This window comes from Aphelocoma coerulescens, chromosome 11, assembly GCF_041296385.1.
Source record: "Aphelocoma coerulescens isolate FSJ_1873_10779 chromosome 11, UR_Acoe_1.0, whole genome shotgun sequence".
Classification (NCBI taxonomy): domain Eukaryota; kingdom Metazoa; phylum Chordata; class Aves; order Passeriformes; family Corvidae; genus Aphelocoma; species Aphelocoma coerulescens.
This window is the reverse complement of record NC_091025.1, coordinates 4471170-4492184: the sequence shown is the minus strand read 5'-3', so window position 1 is coordinate 4492184 and position 21015 is coordinate 4471170. Positions and strand designations below refer to the sequence as shown.

The 21015-nt window shown below is 44.8% G+C and overlaps 3 protein-coding genes across 4 annotated transcripts; all 3 read left to right on the top strand.

Moving 5' to 3' along the window:
• The first annotated feature begins 1455 nt into the window (after positions 1 to 1455).
• Positions 1456 to 4278, top strand: LOC138117178 (arylamine N-acetyltransferase, pineal gland isozyme NAT-3). The gene is made up of 2 exons (XM_069027250.1): positions 1456 to 1543; positions 3399 to 4278. Exon 2 carries the CDS (start codon positions 3406 to 3408, stop codon positions 4276 to 4278), a length of 873 nt encoding a protein of 290 aa, XP_068883351.1. The 5' UTR covers positions 1456 to 1543; positions 3399 to 3405.
• Positions 1456 to 10951, top strand: LOC138117176 (arylamine N-acetyltransferase, liver isozyme-like). 2 transcript variants are annotated; one of them, XM_069027248.1, is made up of 2 exons: positions 1456 to 1543; positions 10054 to 10951. In XM_069027248.1, exon 2 carries the CDS (start codon positions 10059 to 10061, stop codon positions 10947 to 10949), a length of 891 nt encoding a protein of 296 aa, XP_068883349.1. In that variant the 5' UTR covers positions 1456 to 1543; positions 10054 to 10058; the 3' UTR covers positions 10950 to 10951. The 2 variants fall into 2 exon arrangements, with proteins under 2 accessions (XP_068883349.1, XP_068883348.1); XM_069027247.1 differs by lacking the exon at positions 1456 to 1543 and adding an exon at positions 7187 to 7267.
• Positions 10952 to 15010: 4059 nt separating this feature from the next.
• On the top strand, positions 15011 to 18128 carry LOC138117177 (arylamine N-acetyltransferase, pineal gland isozyme NAT-10). Its single transcript, XM_069027249.1, has 2 exons — positions 15011 to 15097; positions 17057 to 18128. Exon 2 carries the CDS (start codon positions 17062 to 17064, stop codon positions 17932 to 17934), a length of 873 nt encoding a protein of 290 aa, XP_068883350.1. The 5' UTR covers positions 15011 to 15097; positions 17057 to 17061; the 3' UTR covers positions 17935 to 18128.
• The last annotated feature ends 2887 nt before the right edge of the window (positions 18129 to 21015 follow it).

The following is a 21015-nucleotide window of genomic DNA, read 5'->3' as shown; positions in this document are numbered from 1 at the left end:
GTTGAAAAAAGCTGAGTATCAAAGTACCAGGGAAAATGGGTTTTGCTCCTACTGGATTAGAGAACACCTGTATTTAAAAAGGACCCCAAAGTTCTCTGGAACAGACCCTGAGCCAGTTCACACAAGGGAACATGGCAAGCATTCAGTTCTGGCACCATCTGTGGTCCCAAATAACTCTGGACAAGAAGCATGGATGGGTCTCCTCACATGTTGTACAGAGATGGGTCCATGGAATTTCAGGATGGTTCCTATCAGGACTGGGATCTGCCTGCTTGACTTTTGGCTTCTCCCTGTGAAAATGAGGGTCTGGGGGAAGAGAAGGCATTATTCTATGTCAGCAAGATCCAGCCAGGAGTATGAACTTTCTCTTTGTACTGATTTGGATCTGCCCAGATGAGCCCGACAAGAGCAGGCTCTCCTTTCCTTTCAGCATCTCTTGGCTTGGGCATGGGTTCTCTGTTGTGGGTCACAGACTGATCCCACATCTGATGGGATGATAAAGAGCCAAATTTTGATATGGGAGTGGAGCTGTGTAATGGGTTATCACAGACATCTTAGTTTCATCTGATTTATTATTTCTGCTAATAATCCCAATAAATCAGTGTTTGAATGGAACTTGTCATTGACACTAAATGTGAAGGACTGGAACTACTGTTGGGGAACTAACGGGGAAGATCCAGCTGTAAATGTCAGAGAATGAATGAGACTTGACAAAATGCAAGCAAAACTGGGAGATACAAAAGCAATGTGAAATGCACTGAGAGGATGGAACTTCCTACGTGTTAGTACTTCATAGTCATCACTGTGCCAAGAGCATCTTCACCATCAATGACATCTGCAGGTGATTCCTGTGGGCAAAGGCCAAAGGAGACACACTGCTGGCCCAGGGCTTCCTTACCTTCAATGAAACTTGCTGTAATACAAACCACATGGAAATCACACAGAGCAAAGGCAGCACTGAGGTTCCTGTGCTGCAGACTGGGGTAAGCAGGTTGCAGGTGCAGGTTACTGTGCTGAAATCTTGCTGTTTTTCAGAAAGAGTGCAAAACCCTCTTCAGACTGAATGCACGCAAGCTTTCCTTCCCCACGTTTCCAAACAAATAGAAATCTAATGGCTGGGAGAAAAAAAAAACCTACATCACCCGGTGCATCCAGCAAGCTACTGGAACAAAAACACACCCTTCTGGTGACAGTCGGAGCAGGCCCCTGCAGACAGCATCAAACAAGTGAAAATGTGAAGCAGCCTCTGCTCTAACAACAGCCCGGTTTACACTGCTGCTGGCTTTGCTGGCTCACTCCAGCTCTCATGCTCCACCCTTTGGTTTGTTTTTTTTTGTTTCCTTTTTTTTTTTTCAGCTCTTGCAATCTGACAGAGGCGGGTGAAAGCAAGTTGAAGGAAAGGACATTGCCCAGAAGAGCAGCTGGAGAGCAGTCCTCAAGCCCTGTCTGTGCTAAGTAGAGGACAGCCAGCCACGCCACTTGCTTTAGCCTAGAGCCACCCCCAAGCCCCGGAGGTACACTGGCACTTGCACTGATTTTCCAGGTAAGCCTTTTTCTTAACCCCCAGATCTTGGTAGCTGAGTGCTCTCTAAGCAGGAAGTTAAATCTATCTGGAGACAAACAGCAGAAATGGTGTAAGGGCAGAGCAGGGAGTGCTCAGCTGCTCGGTGTGGTAGATATGCTGGTTTATTGACTCAGTTGTGAGCCTCAAGCAACTCAAGCATTTCTGCCATCTGCCTCATTTCAGCAACCCCATTAAAACAGCCCTGTAAACACCCTCCAGAGATGGACAGACAGACAAACCCCACACTAACATTTTCCCTGTAAGTAAAAAGTTACTGCACATGTTCTGCTTGCTGTGGTGGAGGGAAAGGAAAGGAGAAAAAGGGAAAAACAGCTCATTGCTGGTGATGCTGGTTTAAAATTCACATGGCAAGAACTAAGCTTGTGCCAAGTGCTCAGAAATGAATAGAGTTGTAGTTCCAGGAAAATCCTGGGAACAGCCAAAAGTTGAACAAAGAATCTCCTGATTGATGCTCTTAACCCCATCGTGGATCACTCAGGCCTGCTCGGATGTTGAGACACGGTGGTGGCCATGATGCAATCAATAGTTAGAGTTCTGTAAAGCTTCTATCCTAAAGGTCATGTGGGGACCCAAACCATGGCACCTTCTGCTTCTGCCAGGATATTACACCAAATGGAAATTTTTCATTTTCATTGTTTTGTTTATGTACTGAAAGTACCTTTCCAAAATTCCCATACTATTTTGGGTATGCCATTTTTCATCAGATTGGGAATATAATCCTGCTGGAACAGTTGGATAGTTTCCCTTTGATTTTACTTTGGGAGTTGCATACAGGAACTTTAAAGCATTTTTTGACCTTTTGAGTTGAAAATCTGAACAACACTGCTCCATATTTACAGATGTCTGAAATTTAGCAGTGCCTGGGGAGAAATAACAAAAGTAGAAATAACAAAGCTCCATTAAAATCCCATTCCTTCCATCAAGGGCTGTGAGGGCTCGAGCTGCTTTCCACCCCTGTGTTTGTGAAACAGCCTTGCACTGAGCCCTCTGCCATCCCAGAGGAGGGCAATGCCTGCTCCCTTACCCATGGACAGCCACCCACCAGAGGGAAGACCATGAGCAAAAGGAGCAACTGCATCCCAAAAAATGATCTCAGAAAATGTGACGCCCTTGAACCTTGTCGTTCAGGCCCAAGCCTTGGTTTCCTCCTGTTGCTATGATAGGGCTGTGATTAGCTAAGCTGTCCTGTGGGGAGGCAGCTCACAGTGGGTGCAGCAAAAAGCCTCCCACAGCTTTTTCTGCCCTAAAAAACCTTCTGCACTCCAGGTCACGTCTGCTATCTCTGGTATGGAGAGCAGGAGCAGGTGAGACCAGCTCGTGCCAGGCTGCCTAAACAAATGAAATACCATGGCAGGACAGATTTGCTTCAGATTTAGTTGCAGAGGAGGCTCTGGATCACTCTGCAAGAGTGGGAGGGTTTGTTTTCTGCTTCTGCTTTGCTGAGTCAAACCACGAGCAAAGCAGTTCAGATCTGGAGAGTCTCAGTTCCTATAATTTCTAGCAGAGAAACATCGCTGCTACTGCTTTTGTTCCTTCCTACGGAGATTTGTAGCTTTGCTGGGCAGGAACTCTGCTGAAATGTGCTTAGCACAGCTGGAGCCTCTCGTCACAGCTGTAAAAGAGGCAAATAAAAATAACATTTGTGCTCATCAGCAGCGTCCCATTGGCTTCTCTCAGCACTATTACTCAGCTGCCTTTGATACAGACATTAGTCAAATCCTGCTCCTCTTCCAAGCACCCCGTTATAAGGGATGGGGAAGAGCCTTCCACCACTTCTGACATAGCCAATTATTTTTTCCCGCCCTTCTCTCAGAGGCAGCATGGACATCCAGGAGTATTTTGCCAGAATTTCTTACCGGGGCTCCCACAATAAGCCAGACCTGGCTACCATGTCAGATATATTCCAGCACCACATCCAAGCTGTCCCTTTTGAAAACCTCAGCATCCACTGCGGGGAAAGCATTGAGCTGGACCTGGAAGCAACCTACAACAAGATAGTGAGGAAGAAACGTGGGGGCTGGTGCATGGAAAACAACTACCTTCTATCTTGGGTCCTGAAAACTCTTGGCTATGATGTCACCCTTCTGGGAGCAAAAGTTTATGTCCCAGAGCTCGACGCCTATCCAGATGGAATCGACCATCTGCTGCTACAAGTGGAGCTTGATGGCAAATCCTACATTGTGGATGGGGGGTTTGGGATGGCCTACCAGCTATGGCAGCCAATGGAGCTGATTTCGGGGACAGATCAGCCGCAGACTCCTGGGGTCTTTCGTTTCCAGGAGGAGAGCGGGACCTGGTACCTGGAGAAGGTGAAAAGGAAGCAGTGTGTTCTCAATCAAAGCAACTCCGCTTCCCACAATGTGGAAAATGAAGTTTGCCGTCGGGTTTATCTCTTTACCCTTCAGCCACGAGACATTGAGGAGTTCAGGGGCTGCAATGCCCACCTGCAGACAGCACCTGACTCGCTCTTTGTGACCAAGTCCATCTGCAGCCTGCAGACTGCTGACGGCATCCGGGCACTGGTGGGGTGGAAACTCACAGAGATAAAGTACAATTATAGGGACAATATGGATCTTGTGGAAATCAGAATCATTGCAGATGAAGAAATGGAGAAAACACTGAAGGAGAAATTCAATATAACACTAGACAAGAAATTTGTGCCCGTCAATACGAGCAGGTTGTCTCTGTTCTAACTCACTGCCTGAATTACAATTCAATTCAGTGGCATTACAGGCAACTCTTCCCTCTCTGTCTGACAAGCATCTAAAGGTTAATCTTTCTCCTTCCATCTACACCAGTGAAAGGCAGAACATACTAGCACGAACCTGGAAAAGAAATGGATTTTCACAACTATTCCTGCATCTCTTTTTGGTTTGGGTACAAATAATTTCTGCCCAGCTCAATCAAATCACTGCCCTTCTGTTTGTGCTTAGCAGGAAGCAGACTCTGCCCATTCCCTACTCCTTTCATCTCTTAAAAGCTTTTCTAAACACACCCAGTGGAGCTGGGCAGAATGATGGAGCTGTATGTCTTTGTCTTTATTACCTGGTGCTGCCACCTGGGGAAAATCATACCTGCTTCTTAAATGAATACTATATTATTTTGGGAATTTAATAGCCAAAACCACAAAGACATCCAGTGCTGAGTTTCTCCAGTTAACCCATAAGCCTGTTCTTTTTGCTCTCACGTCCACAACACCCTCTCACGTGGCAGTCAGGCCATTCCACACCTGTGTGAATTCACCATGTGAGTACTTGAGGACAGGCTATTTACGACCTAGAACTGATGATAAAAAACGTTAGTGACAGCTCTGTGTTGTTTCAGGCTTTGCACAGCTCCTGTTCTCTCAGTGACATAACCAAAGAGCAGTATTTCTTTGAACTGAAAGCATCTCCTGAGCATTTTGTTTGCTCGCACTCAGCAGCAGACTGCTGGGAATACATGTTCCTCTCATCAGACTCTACTCCGGGTGTTATTGCACATTAATTATTATGGCTGAACCCAAACACATGCACAGAATTATTTTTCTGAAACGTATCTCTTCTACTGAGGATGTGTTTGCAGTGATACTAATTATATTGATATAAGGAGAAATGATGAATCTTAATCACATACCTAACGGCTAAGATTTCTAGTAGGAGAAATTACTCAAATGTGACCACTTTGCCCTTTGAGAAGATGCTTGATGTTCCTTTATGTACAAATCTTGGAAGCATTACAACTATGCACTTATAATTAAGCAAATTATATAAGTGAATTACAATTAAATTTAAAAAATCAAGCATTGTGAACTAGAATTATTCAGATTTTTTTTCCCCCAAATTACAGCATGTATTCCCAAACTAAAAAAAATGTCATTAATCACTGAAGTCATCCTGATTATTTGTACGTGCTAATATTTTCCAGCTAAGGCTTTTAAAAACACAATAACTCCCTGAACCTTTTTCACTTGTTATGCAGTATGTGCAGCTTTCTAACACTAGCAATTTAGATTTAATAAAAGCTGCTGCTATTCTGCATGTTCAAAATGTATTTCATAGAGACACAGCAAGCTCCTGAAACCCCTGTCTTCCTAGAGTCAAATTCACCCACATGTGCTTGGCTGCAGGTGTGCAATAGTCCCTTTTAGCACATGAGGCTCTCCATCCTATGAGAAATGAAATGTGATTGTAAAAGAAAGAGGGGCTTCTTATGGTGAGGACCAGCAGCTTGCAACACAGATGGTCAGAAGAAATTGTCTCAGGATATGGCTTGTTTATGATCTGTGGTGTTTTTCTGTGGTCCCCACATTAGTGGGAGAGCTAAAGGAGCTAAACTCAGTGGGACAGCAGGGACAAAGCACTGAGATGCAGATAAAAGTCCAGGCAGGTCTTGCAAAGCTGTGGGGCAGGAGAAGATCCACGCAGAGCCAAGAATCCCCATCTTTTGTGGGAACAAACATAGGAAACACCTAAAAAGGGCTGTGCCCACTCATCTCTCCCTGTGCCAGGGTGTTCCTTGCACTTTGTGCTGTTCCATAGGCTCAGGGGAACGAGTACAGAACTATAAAATCACAGACCTTTGAGACCAGAGTAGGGTGTTACATCCCTTGCCCCTGAGATCCAGCGTGTGGAGGGCAGGAACAGGGAAAGCCACTTTCCTTTCTGCTGACTCAACTCCCGGAGCGTGTGCCTGGCACTGCCCGGGTGCTGCTCCTCCACGGCACAGCTCAGCACTCCTGCCTCTTGCCCTGCTCACCCACAGTGTATTGCTGAGCAATACAATGAAACTTGCTGTTGGAAGGGGAAAAAAAAACAAACAAAAAAACCCCAGAGGCTTTTCATCTCAGATTGCAGTAGTTTGTTTATTCCTTATTGCTAACTTTGGAGGCAAATCCTTAAAGGCACAGCAGGCTCAGGGAGCTCAGAGTTCTTCGGGAGCAGCATATTCCCTGCTGCAGGACAGGGCTTCTCTTCGAACCCAGAGGAATTTAGACATCTACGGGACTTGGCAAATCTGACCTTGTTGCTTTGCAGGGGCTGGTGTCAGCCATGAGGAATAGATCAGTGTAGTGTGATAAATTCAACAGTTGCCATCCCCACCAATAAATCAGTGACTTCCTGCCCTGTATTACTCTCTGTCTATCATAAGCCACTTCCTGCAGGGATCCAGACCATATCAATGTCAACAATGTAAAATCTCCATCAAAATTTGCATGATTGCTTTGCTGCTTTAGCATGGGAACACCCACCAAGGTGTCCCAGAGATTGAAGCCCCTGGGACTGAAGGGTTGAGAATGGGTTTATAGGTTATAACCACTTACAAAAGTTGCTCACGATACCCACGCTTTGCACTCCTGGAGGGCTTTAGTTCCCATTCAGTAACGTGGAAAGTTAATATCTCCTCAATATTGTAATCAGTCTGGGGATGGATCATTTTCAGGCTCTCCGTACAGCATCTAACACAATGACAGGGCTTTCCACACATATGCCAACACAAATAAACCAATAAAACCGTCAGAAAATAAACTACTATGAAAGAAGAAACTGTCTCCCCTCCTTGGCTGCTCTGCTGGAGGGTAAGGCTGTTCCTGACAGGCAGTAAAGGCAGCCTGGACCTTTAAGAGCAGCAGTTCCCAGTGCAGCTCTTCCTGTGAACTTTGGAACACCCCAGGGTGGAAAGCCTGAGCTGACTGCCTGCAAGGTAAGCGCTGCATGCCTGATCTTCATCCTGTAGCTTTGCATCAGCCCCTTTGGAAAGCCCACCCCCCTTGAGTCTGCATACCCTGTGCGCAGTGCTGCAGGCGTATTAGCAAAGCACAAACTACAGGAACCCCAGGGCTGATGGTGAGTGTTGCACTGCAAGGGCGTTTTCCAAGTGCAACATTGAGTGTTTGAGAATTAAACTGACCCTTTCATGCTGGGTCAGGGTGTGTGAAAAACGCCGCAACTGACTCACGCTGTACCTTAGAATCAAACAAATAATACAAGCATGTGCAAGAGGATCCAGCCTTGGAAGTCCCTCATGATTTTTAGCAGAGAAGAACTGATCCTAGTGTTCAGCCTAATTACAAAAGGACTCAGCGATCCTGAGGGACATGTGCAGACAGGCAGAACTAACATCTGAATCTCACTACCCACGAAGCTGCAGGAACGCTGAGCAAAGCTGCTGCAGGGGCAGAAGTAAACAAGGCTGAGATCCGGACTGAGGCTCGGGATATTTGGCAACTCAGTTTTGGAATACAAACTGTCCGCCAGGAGAGGGCTTGCTCACTGCTGCAGCCTCGTCTCTCACACAGCAGGAGTGGCTGTGCCAAGGAAAAATCTGCCTCCAGGAAGGCGAGGGACTAAACGCTGATTTATGTGGATGCTCCCTAATGTCAACGATGTTGTAGTGCAGCTTTATTACACTTAAAGCTCTTTAAGTATTCATTGAGATCAGAGCACATTTTGTCAGCCACCGCAAGGCTGTCTCTGAAGCAGACTTTAAATTGATAAGGCCAGAGAAGGGGCAGCTGGGGAAATTGAGGCACGGGCAGGGAATTTCCCCAACTGCTTTGCCAGTGTGTTTTCCTGAAGCCTCATTGCCAGCACCCCATGGAGGCTCTCCATGGGGAGGTTGCTTGTGGCTGGATGAGGGGAGCTGGTTTTATCCTGCGCTTTCCCCATATGATGGGACACCCAGACACAGGAGATGAGTTATAGGGAGGGCATCAGGTCTTCTGCTGCTGGCCCAGGGCAGGGACTGATCTGGTTTTGCTTGAAGGCAAATTCCAAGCGTATCAGACCCACCAGGCTGATGGACTCCTCTGGACTCCTGCTGGTCACAGAGGTTCAGCTCGACGCCCTCATAGGGAAAAGATGTTTCTATCTTCCTATGCAAAATTGCTGAAAGTGGGAATAGAAAGAAAAATGAGGCAGAGGACCACAGGATGAGCCTGCCAGTGAACACGTGCGCTGTGTGTTGGGAAGGAAATGGCTTTCTACAAGTGTTTCCAAGGAGATCCTGCCAGAGATGAGTGCCCTTGTCCTAAAAAAGGGATGGAAAAAAACGTAAAACGCAGTATCAAAGAGACATTACTGTTTTTTCATGTAGCCTCTTTGCATCCTTTTGAAGTGAAAATGTTTATTTCTAATTCCCTTATTGGGATAATCCTCTATTCTATCATATTTTCCTGTGGGTTTGCATTAGCCAGTCTGAATGTTGGTACCAGTGCAGATGAGGAGCAAGACAACCAAGTCATGTGAGTTGTGCTGCTGGCATCAAGACTGGGGTTAAAGTCTAGGGATTAGGCCATTGGATGTGCTCAGCTGCTGGGGTGGGGGTACTTCCATCTATGGATTTGAGTTGGGACTTTCACAAGCTTCTGGCATGGACATGGGGTCAGACTGCTGGAGAGAGCAGTTGGACCAAACCTGAGAATATTCAGTGGAAGGGAGTTTCTCCCATCTCATCCTCATCAAAGGATTTTTGGAAAATCCTCCCAGGGAACATTTAACCATTTGCAGGAAGCAAGAAATCCTCAGACTTGTTGGAAATTAACACAGCCCTTAACAGATTGTGAATTGTTCTGAACACCAAATATCCTTGCATGGAAAAAAGCTGAATTAAATCTAAACTAAAGACAAAAGAAATCCTTGCAGAGACCAGATGAGTCACTGGATTAGAAGTCTTACAGGGAACCTTTTGTATCCTGGCCACACAACCAGTGCCAGTGCCAGTGTCTTTCTGCTAATGAAAGGAAAGGGGATCAGAGTTACAAAGACACTAAATATTTCCAATAAATTGAGCTGAAACTAAAGCCTTTAGTTCGTGAAAGATGGTCAAAGAAACCGAAAGACTATGAATATGCCTTGTATGTACTTTTAGATTGATTCCTTTGACCCTTAGGTTAGAAAAATTAAAGTTCCTTCCTTTCACAGCCAAAGCCTTGTCTAAACTCCCCAGGGAAATTTAAGAGATTAAGAAAACAACTACCTGCTTCACATGGAAACCTGTCTGAAAGGGTGACACACTGAGATGTTAATCACAGTTAACTGAATCCATGAATGCAAAACCTTCCAGTTAAATTACCTGTGGGATAGAGAAAGAATTGCTTACCTGGTACAGTAAAAGAAACAGTAAGAACTTTCTGTGACTTTTATGCCGGTATGGTGTGGCAGCTTTTTTGCAAACCTGTTGTTTCTTGATTTTAGAAAACTTTTGTCATGTGGGATCCTCCTCTGTGGTCAGAGATGCTGTTATGGCATGTGCTGTGTCTTCCCATGGGAAAGACATCCACCTGGTTTGAAGGCAGCCCCTGAGAGAGGGAAAGCATTATTGCCACCTCCTGTCCTTGTCTTTTTTTAAAGAAATACTTAAAACTCCTTTAGATCCTCATTAAAATGGCCCAGACTACATTTGCTGGCTGGTTAGCCTGTGCTACAGAAACAGGAGTGAACCCCTTGACAGCTGCACAGCAGTAACTGGCTACTTTTCTGCTCACACAGGCAAAATGAACATTCAGGAGTATTTTGGAAGAATATCTTACAACAAGCCCCATAAGGATGCAGACTTGCAAACCCTGACAGCCATTTTCCAGCATCACATCCAGACCATTCCTTTTGAGAACCTCAGCATGCATTGCGGGGAGGCCATCAAACTGGATTTGCAATCTACTTACAATAAGATTGTGAGAAAGAAGCGTGGTGGGTGGTGCCTGGAAATCAACCACCTCCTGTTTTGGGCCTTGCAAGAATTAGGGTATGACGTGTGTATTCTTGGTGCACACAGCTATGAACCAGCAGAGAATGGATACACTGCTGAGATGAACCATATCCTCCTGAAGGTGGTGATCAAGGGCGATTCCTACATAGTAGATGCTGGGTTTGGGGGTGCCTACCAGATGTGGCAGCCACTGATGCTGATTTCTGGGAAGGACCAACCCCAGGTCCCCGGCATTTTCCGCCTCATGGAAGACAACGGCACCTGGTACTTCGAGAAAGTCAAAAGGAAGCATTATATTCCTGAGCGAGGTGATACTGACTTCCCTGATACTCCAGAACTGGGGAATATCAGAAAAATATATAGATTTACTCTTGAGCCACGACACATAGATGACTTCCAAGAGCTAAACACATACCTCCAAGTGTCTCCGGACAACATACTTCGGAAGAAGTCAATCTGCACTCTCCAGACCACCAATGGGCTTCTTGCCTTAGTTGGATGGACCTTGACTGAGATGAAGTACAACTACATGGAGGATACGGACCTGGTGAACATCACAACCCTTACAGATGAAGAGGTTGAGAAGACACTGAAAGATAAATTCAGTATAGTACTGGAGAACAAACTTGTACCAGTAAATGTTCGTGGCTTGCCACCCAATCTAGTGGATAAGATCTAACTGTAACACTGTGCTGGATGGATCTCTAAATAGCCAACAGGAAAGTTCTAAAATTAAAATTAATTACATTAATGTCATTTTTAACTTGAGCTAGTTACAAAGCTTGGTAAATTCAAGTACATTGCTAATTAACTACATATATCGATTGCATATTTTTTATTAAACCTCTCCTTCTTTAGAAACCAAGACATCTTACTAGCTCTGTTTTACTCATATGCAAATTGCTTTTTGATTCCTTAACTTTTGGCTCACCTTCTCAAGAACTCATTTTATTGCACATATATTTTGTGGCAAATGAGACCAAAATGATGCAGAAGGAGAGGTTGTGTTACCATTTAACACGAATGACCTCTAAACTTTTTTGGTATTATTTCCAATCTCCTCAGCGACTTTTACAAATTATTCACTTCCCTTAACAGTGTTAAAGTTGAGCTGAATAGGCTTTTAAAGACTTTGTAGAAAAAAGAAAGGTTAAGACTTTCTCAAAACAAGCCACCATTAGGTGCTGATTAGCTTATGAAAAGCTGAAAGACTCAAGTCCTGTTTCCTTTTCAGAAATTGGCTTATCCAAGGGTGCCTAAAACCTCCCAAAATCTCTCTAATTTTGAGTACCCACTTTTTCTGAGTCTGATTTATCTGTGTCTCTGAATTCAAAATAAAATCCACAGAAGATGAGATAATTCAATGGTTTCTAAAAATCAGAGATTTGGTATCAAAACTGGAAAACAAATCAAAGTTCAATCAACGTTTGCAAACTATAATCTAAATTTTTGGGACCAAGGCTTCATGTGATGTCAAGAGGACATGACAGTATTATAGATAAAACTCTTCATATTTATTACAAGCAGCATTCAGCACAAAAGCTACTTTAAAAAGTGATATTTTGAAAGCAAAAGAAAACCCTGGGAGGTGAGGACATACCACCAGTGTGGTTTCACAGCAGGATATCTGTTGGGGCCCTCCCCCCCCGCCATGGGGTTCTGGGAGAGGGGCCCTGAGGGGACAGACATGGGGTTTCCCTGGCCCCTGGTCAGCCTCATTCCCCTTTGCTTGTTTTGTGTTCCCCTGCGCGGGCAAGGACCCTCGGGTCCCGTGATTGCCTCAGTTCCTCGTCAGAGCCCGGCCATGCAGCTGGAGAAATAAACATCTCTGAAACATCTATCACGAATCAGTCCATATATATTTCTTTTCCACGGGCCTCATTGTTTGATACGCGTGTTGCAGTATCTGCAGTGTAACAAATGGTGGGAAAATGCTGGCAAGACACCGGTCCCTAAGGACAGAAAATTCGTGAGTGAAAACCACTCTAAATCTCTCTCTTCTTGCCTTGGTTTGGATATTCTCTCTGGACTATGGAAGAATCGCGGGAAATGTGGCTCTCTGAGTCGCAGAAAGAAATATATCTAGAAGTTAAAGGAATCCTTGAACAACAAAACAAGAAAGTATTTGTTCCAGGAGAGTTAGAATATTTTTTTAACTGGCTTTTCAAAAATTGCTTTTATATTTCTCGAGACTTACTTTTTGATATTAATCCTCCTGGAATTACTGGAATTAATCACGGGTGTTTTTGGCACAAAATCTGGGATGAGATAAGGGATCAAACAAAACATGCACTAGTGATAGAACCTCTCCGTGCATTCCTTGTAATCAGCGAAGCTCTTGAGGAGCATTTGTGTGGTCCCATTACCCCTAGAGCAGAGGATGGCTGCAATCCCGTGGCTGAGACCGCGCAGCTGCCATCCCAGGGGTGCGTGACTGCAGCTGTGCCAGTGGAGGTGCCTGTGCTGGAACCGCCCGGCCCCCTCGGGAGCGCGCGCCTTACCGCGGACCCCATCCCTGTCTCGGGGTCTCCCCTGCTTGACCGTGAGTGAGGGACCGCGGGTGCCATGGGCCACGAGCAGCAGAGAGGCGGCCCCCACGAGCAGCCAGGAACCGGGGGTCGGCGTGGAAGCCTGCTCTGAGCAGCTGGCTCAGAGAGCCCTGGGGAGGGGGAAGCGGCGGTTTCCACAGCGACACGAGAAGCCGCGCAGCGCAGCGCCGAGCCGGAACGGGGCCGCTCTCAAAGCAGCGTGGAGTTGGCAGAGCGGAACCGCTCGCAGGGCACGGGGCCGGCGGCGATGGCAGCGCGGGGCCGTGCAGAGCCCAGAGACGCACCGGAGCAGCGCTGCTTGGAGGGCACAGAGCAGCCGCAACGCGGGGGCCCGGCTGAGACATTGGAGTCAGCAAGGCAGCAGCCACACGGGACCAGCAGCCACGACAGACACGCAAGCACGTGATAGGAGAAGTTGTAGCAACGAAAATCACAGGAACTGTGAAATGGTACAATGTAAAAAACAACTATGGATTTATAACACAGATGATACAGGGGAATTTATTCATCCATAGAACTGCCATTAAAAGGAATAACCCTAAAAATTACCTGCAAAGTGTAGGAGATGGAGAAGCTGTACAATTTGATATAGTGCAAGGAAAGAAGGGTTACAAGCAGAGAATGTTACTGGGCCTGGAGGTATTCCCGTCAAAGGCAGCCGTTATGCACAAAATTATAAACAATATCCATCCCAACAACTTCCCTACCCACAACCTACTTTCCCCTTTTACCCTATATCCAGTATGAACCCTTTCCTAAATTTACCCCATCCCCAGTTTATTCCTAATCCATTTTTCGCCCCATGGCTTTCCTACACAATTCCCTTTCCCTAAAACTCCTCTCTGATGCCAAGGGGGGGATGAAGAGGGGGAGGGAAGAAATTAAACCCTCTCCTGCATCAGTTTCCCCACAAAGCATGCCCGGAGAGTCCTGTCTCCCTTCAGTCAACCTTAAGATGTTCCAGAGAATCTGTTTGGACATTTAAAGACTCAGGAGGGTGGCTTGTTTTGTTTTAAAACTGTTCTTGTTATGTTTATCCAGTTGTTTTCAATGTTAAGTTCTAAATCTCTTTTTGTTAAAAATAAACAGGTGAAATGTTGGGTCCCTCCCCCCCCTGCCATGGGGTCCTGGGGGTGAGACATGGGGTTTCCCTGGCCCCTGGTCAGCCTCATTCCCCTTTGCTTGTTTTGTGTTCCCCTGCACGGGCAAGGACCCTCGGGTCCCGTGATTGAGCAGGTCCTCGTCAGAGCCCGGCCATGCAGCTGGAGAAATAAACATCTCTGAAACATCTAGCAAGAATCAGTCCATATATATTTCTTTTCCACGGGCCTCGTTGTTTGATACGCGTGTTGCAGTATCCCCACTGTAACAGATATCCATAACACAGAAGCCTTTTACCTTGTGATACCTGTGGTACTGTACAGGATGTGCCATGAACGAGAGCAACAGAAAAACATCTGTCTTCAGCCAAGGAAAAGAGTTTGATGCTTGTTTTAGTCAACCACGTAGACCTACAGGGCACCTGATTTGCCTAAAACTCGGGTGCTTCCCCAGGTGGAGTGTAAGGTGCTCTTTGCCTTCCCCAAAGAGACCTCCTCTGACATTCCACCTCCATTGAATGAAGGGGAGACAGGCTTGACTGGGAGAGAATGAAATAAACAGCACTGCAGCACTCTGAGGATGCAGGAGGCCAATTTTAGAGCAGAAATGTAAATAAATATTTGCCATGGCATTCATTAGGTGTGGCCACACACCACAATAAGTTCCTGCTGCAGCTGAGGAGCTGAACAGATTGAGAAAGATCCTCTGTGGGCAAAAAAGGGTCATTTGTTCATCCATGGAGCACAAGGACACACAGCCTGCAACACCTTGGCACCTCAGTGTACCCACGAGGGAACAGATGAACGTCTTCCACCGTGAAGTGATGGTTTGCAAAATAACAATTAATTTTAAAACGTTACAACGCCATTTGCAACAGCCTACTGTAATTATTGTACATGGAAAACGAGTTCATTCTGGTCTTAACCAGAGGAAGACATAAACATCTACTAATAGAGAAGAAACAAAGTTTAATTTGCTCACGGATCAGTGAAGTCCAAAAATGTGAATTCATTTTGGGTAGACTTTGCCCTTTTTTGGTATTTAAGATTCAGGAGCAAGCACCAGCAGAGCTTAGAAAGACAACCCTCACAATCTGTATCCACTCCTGACTGCTGCCCCTGTAATAAACCATCTAGAAACGGAATACCTCAATAAATAAAAAGGGATCTTTTAAGAGGTAAGTTTATTTTCTTAAAAAACCCCTCCAAACAAAGATGCAAAACACCTGGTTTCTTTATGATGGTAAAGGTCATGGACAATAACATACGCAACATTGTCTAGGAAAAATGTTCTAAAAATGTGTTGATATAGAGCTAAAATATCACCTGCTATACAGGGGCTCTTAAAGAGGGCAAAACAGTTGTATGCAATTTCAATTCTTCTACCTTTCACTCTTCAGGAGAAGCTTCACTATGAGATAGATTCTTTTGTTTAGATACAATAGTAGATATAAATTTAGAACTGCAACTTCTTGTTGGAAGTCGTGCTTTTAGATAAATTTATTTAAAAGTATTGCAAGTGCAAAGGAAGCAGAAGTTCAATCTAATAATCAATAGATTCTGCTTTAAGGGAATAAAATTAGAGCTCTTTAAAAACAACTTAAAAAAAAATTACAAACTGGGTTGTGCAACCCAGAAAGTCCATGTGCTGATGTATTAGGATAAAGGAAAACAAATAACATATTTTTAACAGTAGGATTGCTGATACTGTGTATAGTCCTGGTGAGGAATATATTTGTATGAACACCTTCATTTGCACCTGTAAAGTTCTTCTGCTGATGTTTTTCTCTGCATAAATCATGGCCACATTTGTGGGGCTGCCTTTTCAGTACCTGCCTTTTCATCTGGTCTGCTCACAATTCAAAACAACGGTAGCTTTCATCTCCTGCAGTCCAGATCTAATGCTGATCAAGCGTATTATGGAGCTGCAGAAAAAAATTACAAGTAATATAAACTCGAGAACCAGTTTTATGCTGGTGTGATCTATTTAGCATTCACAGTCAGAGTGATAGGATCAGATATACTCGGATTCTGCAAATCAAAAGAAAAAATGCCATATTTTGGCATAAAAGTGTAACTTTTATGTTACACTTACCAAATACTACATTGAGAATATCCTCCAACAATGCTTAGATATCACTGAAAGTTAATTCCTCTCTGTAGGAGGTAATGTGTAGTTTTTGCTGCTGCTCTCCATTCTCTTGGAACAGCTGCCTCTACACCGTGAATACGCACAGCATGAATCTGCCACTGAGAATCATCCTGAGAAATCCTAGTTTGCAGTAAACATTCAGCAGTTCACTGCTGAGTTTTAGGATTGGTGAGTTTTGAGAAAGGTTGGGACTAGAGAGATGTAAAGCAGCCCCTGTCCATTTTCAGGGTACCCTGTGAGACACAGGGCACAGGAGGGAATGGAGATGTGCTCTTTGTCTTTTAGGCCACTCACCTCCATTCAGATCCATTATTCCAACACCAAAAGGAGTTTCCACAACACTCAGAGCAGACACAAGACTAAGTAGTCTGTGACTCTTCTAAATGTCAGTCTTTTCAGTTATAATTATCTGAATAAAACTTGACACTTCACAAAACATGCAGGAGTATCATGTTAACTTTTTGTAAGCGGTGGAAGAGCAACGTGCACTGAACGAGAGATTCATTTACTGTCATGTCCATCAGTGGCAGACTCATGAAAAGAACATGTGAATCCTGGCTCAAACTATCCTCCCTCCCACTGGCAGATGACACTGTTTCTCCCAGTGACAATCCTGTCACTGAACAGTGGTTTTAGACCATTTTCCAGGAACCCTTGTACACACTCCCCAGCGTGATCTTGTATTTCTTCTTCACCCCGCTGTTACAATGCAAGTACAGCAAATCCCCATCTCACAGCTGCCTCGTATGAAACTGAAATGGCATCAGCTGTTTGCCAGAGGGATGACTCTAAGACAAAAGCAAACCCTCACGTGCACTAGTCTTTGCTCAGGGAGCCATTTGATAGGAATACTTGTTTCCTTTAAAAGCTGCTCTGATGAGGTTCAGTAGATTCAAGAATCTTTGCTGGCAGAGCCAGGGCAGCTTTCCACAGCATCATAAATCACTGATGTAAAGAAACCAAAACACAATTCCTTCCTTTACAGGTGAGATGAACCTTGAAGAATATTTTGCAAGAACTGGCTATAAAGGCTCCACTGAAAAACAAGATTTGGAAACCTTAACCGATATATTCCAGCACCACATCCGTGCTGTTCCCTTCGAAAACCTCAGCATCCACTGCGGGGAGAAAATTACGTTGGAGTTGGAGCATGTTTACAACAAGATTGTGCGGAAGAAGCGGGGTGGCTGGTGCATGGAAAACAACCAGCTGCTGGGCTGGGTGCTGAAGAGCCTGGGGTATGACACCAGCTTCCTGGGGGCGTACGTGTTCAACCCCCACCAGAATGCCTACGCCACCCTCATGACCCACCTCGTGGTAAAGGTTGTCATTGATGGCAAAGCCTACATCGTTGATGGAGGCTTTGGGGTGTCCTACCAGATGTGGCAGCCGATGGAGCTTGTGTCAGGGAAAGACCAGCCCCAGGCTCCCGGCGTCTTCCGCTTCACGGAAATAAATGGTGTCTGGTACCTGGAGAAAATGAGACGGAAACAATACATCCCCAACCAGAGCTTCTCCAACTCTGACCTGCTGGAGAAGAAAGAGTGCCGGAAAGTTTATATGTTCAGCCTTGAGCCACGGACAGTGGAAGATTTCCGTTTCCAGTGCACATACCTCCAGACCTCTCCAGATTCCCTCTTCACAAAGAAGTCCATCTGCACCCTCCAGACCACCGATGGATTCCGAGCGCTAATTGGGTGGACACTCACTGAGACCACGTACAACTACAAGGAAAACATGGATCTGGTAGAATTTGTAACTCTTGAAGATGAAGAGGTGGAAAAAACCCTCAAAGAGAAATTCAACATCACCCTAGAGAGAAAACTTGTCCCCATTAATGTTAAAGGATCTTATACAATCTAGATGACCAGGAAAACCTACAGTAATGCTACGTGTGTACAGCACCTTCCACTGTCTGTGCAATCCCCATTGCAAGGTTATGGGATTCTTTTGCAGGTGACTGAAGGATACATATATTAACATGAGATTAAAGTGAATTTCACTTTGGGAAAAATCAGGAATTTAAGACTCTTGAGTCAGGTAAAATTATTTGCTGTGAGATGCCAATTTTTGGCACAAATGTAGGATTTGATTTGAATCTGGTTATAAGCTTGGGTAAGAAATATGTCTGGGGAATTTTGGACTGCCTGTAGCACATGAGTATGGATTATTAATGTGATAGGCTGCCAACACATTTTCTAAGGTTATTATAGGGAGACAAGTCATCTGTGAGCATTTAGACAATGAAGTACACATTTAAAACTTCATTTTTCACAAGATCCAACCGCTCACAGCTCATCTCATTCCTCTACCTTTAATATGAGTAAAACATAGTCATCTTGGAAAGGAGCATTAGGAGGCATAATTCTTTCACCATCATCCTTAGACAAGCCATAGTATGAAATGAAAATCGTCATCATGTGCATCCCTCTGGCCATTACTGCAGTAAACTGCCCCAAGTAATTTTTGGTATGTACCTATTCTTCTGGTGATGAAAATTCTATATATTGCAGTGTTATTGTGGCTGATGGGCTCTAAGGAGCAAACTACTAAGCTTTGTTTCTGAGATGCAATCATACTATAAAATGTGACTGGTGCTTAAATGCCACAGCTGGCTTAGACTTACTTTTGTCCCAAAAGGGGTGGAAATTCTGTATTTTTAGCATTGCATTATATTTGTATATGAAGCTAAGCCCGCTATACCCTAAATTCTGTCCTGCAAACATGAGAGTCCACATGACTGTCCTGAATGGGTACCACAGCCTAGGAACTTTACTGCCATTAGTGTTTGTTCATCCGTATCGAAGTGAAAAAACAACCCAAGGAGCCAGCGAAATTGAAAGGAAACCTTTTCTTTTATTTCACAATCAAGTTTCCCCATTTTCCAGAAAATGTTGCTCCTCCTACCATGCTTCTCTGCAAAAAGCCCAACCAACAAAACCACTACGACAGTGGAAACATTCTTAAATGCATCAAAAATAGCAGAAACACCAAAAACCACTCTCTCTCCCCAATCTGTAATAAGCCTGAGTACTGGTCAAATGTTGATTCCTCCCACTGAATAGTGTATTTTTGCTCAAAGACATCATCTGATCATTAATCTCACAAATGCTGTAAGTGTATACCTAAAAATAAATAAAAGGAAAATAAAGACATTACAAGGTGTTTTAGGTACAGCTGCCCCCAGCTGCACTGACTCCTGCACACACCATCACCAAAGTGACGGCTGGTCAGTCATACTGCTAATCTGTTGGCCAACCTTTCCCACCTCAAACTTCTTAGGATCACAGGATCACTGAGGTTGGAAAGCCCTTTAAGATCATGGTTTTCAACAATGAACCCAGCACCACCACCATGTTCACCATTAAACTCTGTCCCCAAGTGCCACTTCCAGGATGGTGACTCCACCACTGCCCTTGGCAGTCTTCCAGTCCCTTAAAACCCTGTGAAAAAAATTTTCCTAGTATCTAATCAAAACCTTCCCTGGCATAACTGGAGGGATTTCCTGTTGTCCAGTCACTTGTTACCTGTTCCTTGGAATCTGTTACCTGTCACTTCTTGAACTAAACAGGCCAATATTGAACAAATGCAGCACTGGTGTTGGAGATGGTGAGTTCCTACAGGTACCTGGGTGAAGAGGTTGTAGGCTGAGGAAGATGATCACTGAAGGGGAGGCCCAGGAGTCATCTCTGCTGGGCTTGGCAGCCAGCAGCTCTGGGCTGGTTGTGGTGTGTGCCAGCTCCTTGTGTGACTGGCCGGGGTGGCAGCTCATGGCCTGGGTGCACAGATAGTTGCACAGGGATGAGGAACTGAGAACCAAGCAAGAGGTGACAGGGGACACTGAAAGATCTTACTGAGGCCAGAACACAGCTTTGCTATTAATAATGGAATTACAGAATTTGTTCAGTAATTTATGTTCAGGTTATTCCCTCACATTAATATCCCATTAAGGGTTTTTACCCCTTTCTAAATGATTGATCATGACAAGGTGTTCCCCAAGACCTCAGGGAACATTACAAGCTTCACAACACTCACCACCTCCATTCTATCTGATGGGATTCCCATGTGCATTCACCCAGCTCACCAAACCACTTTTCTCTGTGCCATCAATCACAGCTGTTTTCTTGTCTTGCCTCCCAACTTCCCTGGAGGTGTTCTGCTGTTGCTCCCAGATTATTGCTTGGATTTTTGTATGTAAGGGTTTCTCGGGCAGTCATGGCCTCCTATCAGCATTTAACTGGGCCTGCAATGATAGGACTCGCCCAGCAACCCCTTCTATTGTTTGGTTCTTACCAAAGATCTACAGAGTTGCTGGTGACTGAGGCTCCAACCATCCTCCTGACTCCTATGTGTTAATAACCATTCTCTAAGAGGGATTTTTCATCTTGCTGTGACAATTATAAGCAGGTCCTCACTGTGCAACATGAAACCACACAAAGAAACGTCAACATGTACAGCTAAGGAACAGTTTCACAGTTTAACTAAAGCTCCCCAAAAGCTGATGAAAGCAGGTTATTGAGGTGTGAATGCCAGGCCCAAAATACCTCTTAGGTTTGAGATGAGAATGGTGTAAAACCGAACAAAACCAAACAAACCCCGAGGCCTCATGCTGAGGTTCCATTAGCGAGGCAGTATTGTAGAAGGTGATGTTCTCCCAGCCTGAAAAGAAAACAAACAACCAAGCCCTTAAAAAGCACCAGCTCTCACAGAAACTTGAATTCACATGTGGAAGGGAACTGTGGGATGTCTGACATCCTTCCCTACCACCATGGTTTATTAGCACTCTCTGAGAAAGGTTTAATGAGAGCCTAAGCGATTTTGCAGTTTTAGTTCTGGACTGTTGTTCAAATGAAGCAAAACAAATGCTTAGAAACCGCCCCCCTCCACCCCCAGCCTCATCTAATTCCAAATACAATTTAAAAGTATGGTATTCCAATTAAGAGA